General features: G+C 48.0%; 1 protein-coding gene across 1 annotated transcript in view; it reads right to left on the bottom strand.

Moving 5' to 3' along the window:
• Nucleotides 1–372, bottom strand: part of LOC104404461 (SPRY domain-containing SOCS box protein 1-like) — a 4,584-nt gene extending 4,212 nt beyond the window's left edge. Inside the window, 1 exon segment of the mRNA XM_010012894.1 lies at nt 1–372. This exon segment is cut by the window's left edge and continues 15 nt beyond it. Within this exon segment, the coding sequence (XP_010011196.1) occupies nt 1–372 (372 nt within the window).
• Between the last annotated feature and the right edge of the window lie 804 nt (nt 373–1,176).

Genomic DNA, 1,176 nt, shown 5'->3' on the forward strand with positions numbered 1-1,176 from the left:
CAAAGGGGCATCTGCTGTCGCCACCCCGACCACAGCATGTGTGCCTCGCTGCCTCATTGCCCACGTGATCTGCCACACGTGGAGCCCTCGGGTATATCCCACTTTGCCTCTGATGGCATCTGTACTCTGAGCCACCGGATGCCGGTGAAATATGAGTTTGTCATCCTCTTTCACAAACACATTCAGCGAGCGATCATCGTTGTTCCATGAATGCAGCAACTGCACTTCATAGGACACTGGAGGCATGTCCAGTAGCAAATCCAGGCGTGTGGGTTTGCTGTAGTCAAGTCCTTGGAGTTCCTGTTTCAGTGGCCTGTATACAGGGTCCCTCATATCCACAGTCTTTATCCCGCCTGTGACCTTCTGACCCATGGTGTGTTCTGATTTTGCCTGTTTATGGGCTCATGGATTTAGCCGGCTGCTCCTGCTGGCATTCAGCCCTACAGAAGAGGTTGCCAGGAGACTCTGTCAAGATGTGCACCAGTCAGTATTGCCTAATGGATGGAAAGAAAAACAAGCAAAGAGTTAACCATCAGCATATGCAGCCTTGTATGCAACTTTTACAGAGCACTGCTTTAATCTGTTTATCCTGACAACTCATCCTTCCTTTCCACCAGCACAGCCCGGTAATGCACACCAGTTATGCAGTATGCCTGGCATGGCAGAGACAGCATATAAATCAAATAGATAGGTACAAAGTTTCTAATGTCCCCTTCAGAAAGGCACTTGAATTTCTGCTCCTAAGGAATGTGTAGATTCAAGCCAGAGCTCATCATCTCTTTGCACTGAATGCACTGCTTCTTATTACTGCATCACTAAACCTTGAGAGCACATTTGTACTTAAGCTGCCTCCAAAACCTTGCTTTTATATCACGATCACCTCTATGTTGTCCAGAAAAATTCAAGAAAAGGCTTTATTCAAGGCAGAAGGCTCTGAACCCAGCTGGCAGAAGGACTGAAAACAGGGTCTTGTAAACACATAATTCTGCCTGGTCTTCCTGCCCTAGTTCATATCACAAGGTCAGGCTGAGCAAGACATCCCAGTGAAGGCCCAGGCTGCCCACTGGTGTTCTCTGCTCCAGCTCCTTCAGCCACCATGGAGAACTTCTCCTGCCAAAGCCATCTCTATAGCTATCAAAACACACAAGGCATTTAACAGGAGTCCCAACACCTTCA

This window comes from Nestor notabilis, unplaced genomic scaffold (genome assembly GCF_000696875.1).
Source record: "Nestor notabilis isolate BGI_N333 unplaced genomic scaffold, ASM69687v1 scaffold6944, whole genome shotgun sequence".
In the NCBI taxonomy this organism is placed as follows: domain Eukaryota; kingdom Metazoa; phylum Chordata; class Aves; order Psittaciformes; family Psittacidae; genus Nestor; species Nestor notabilis.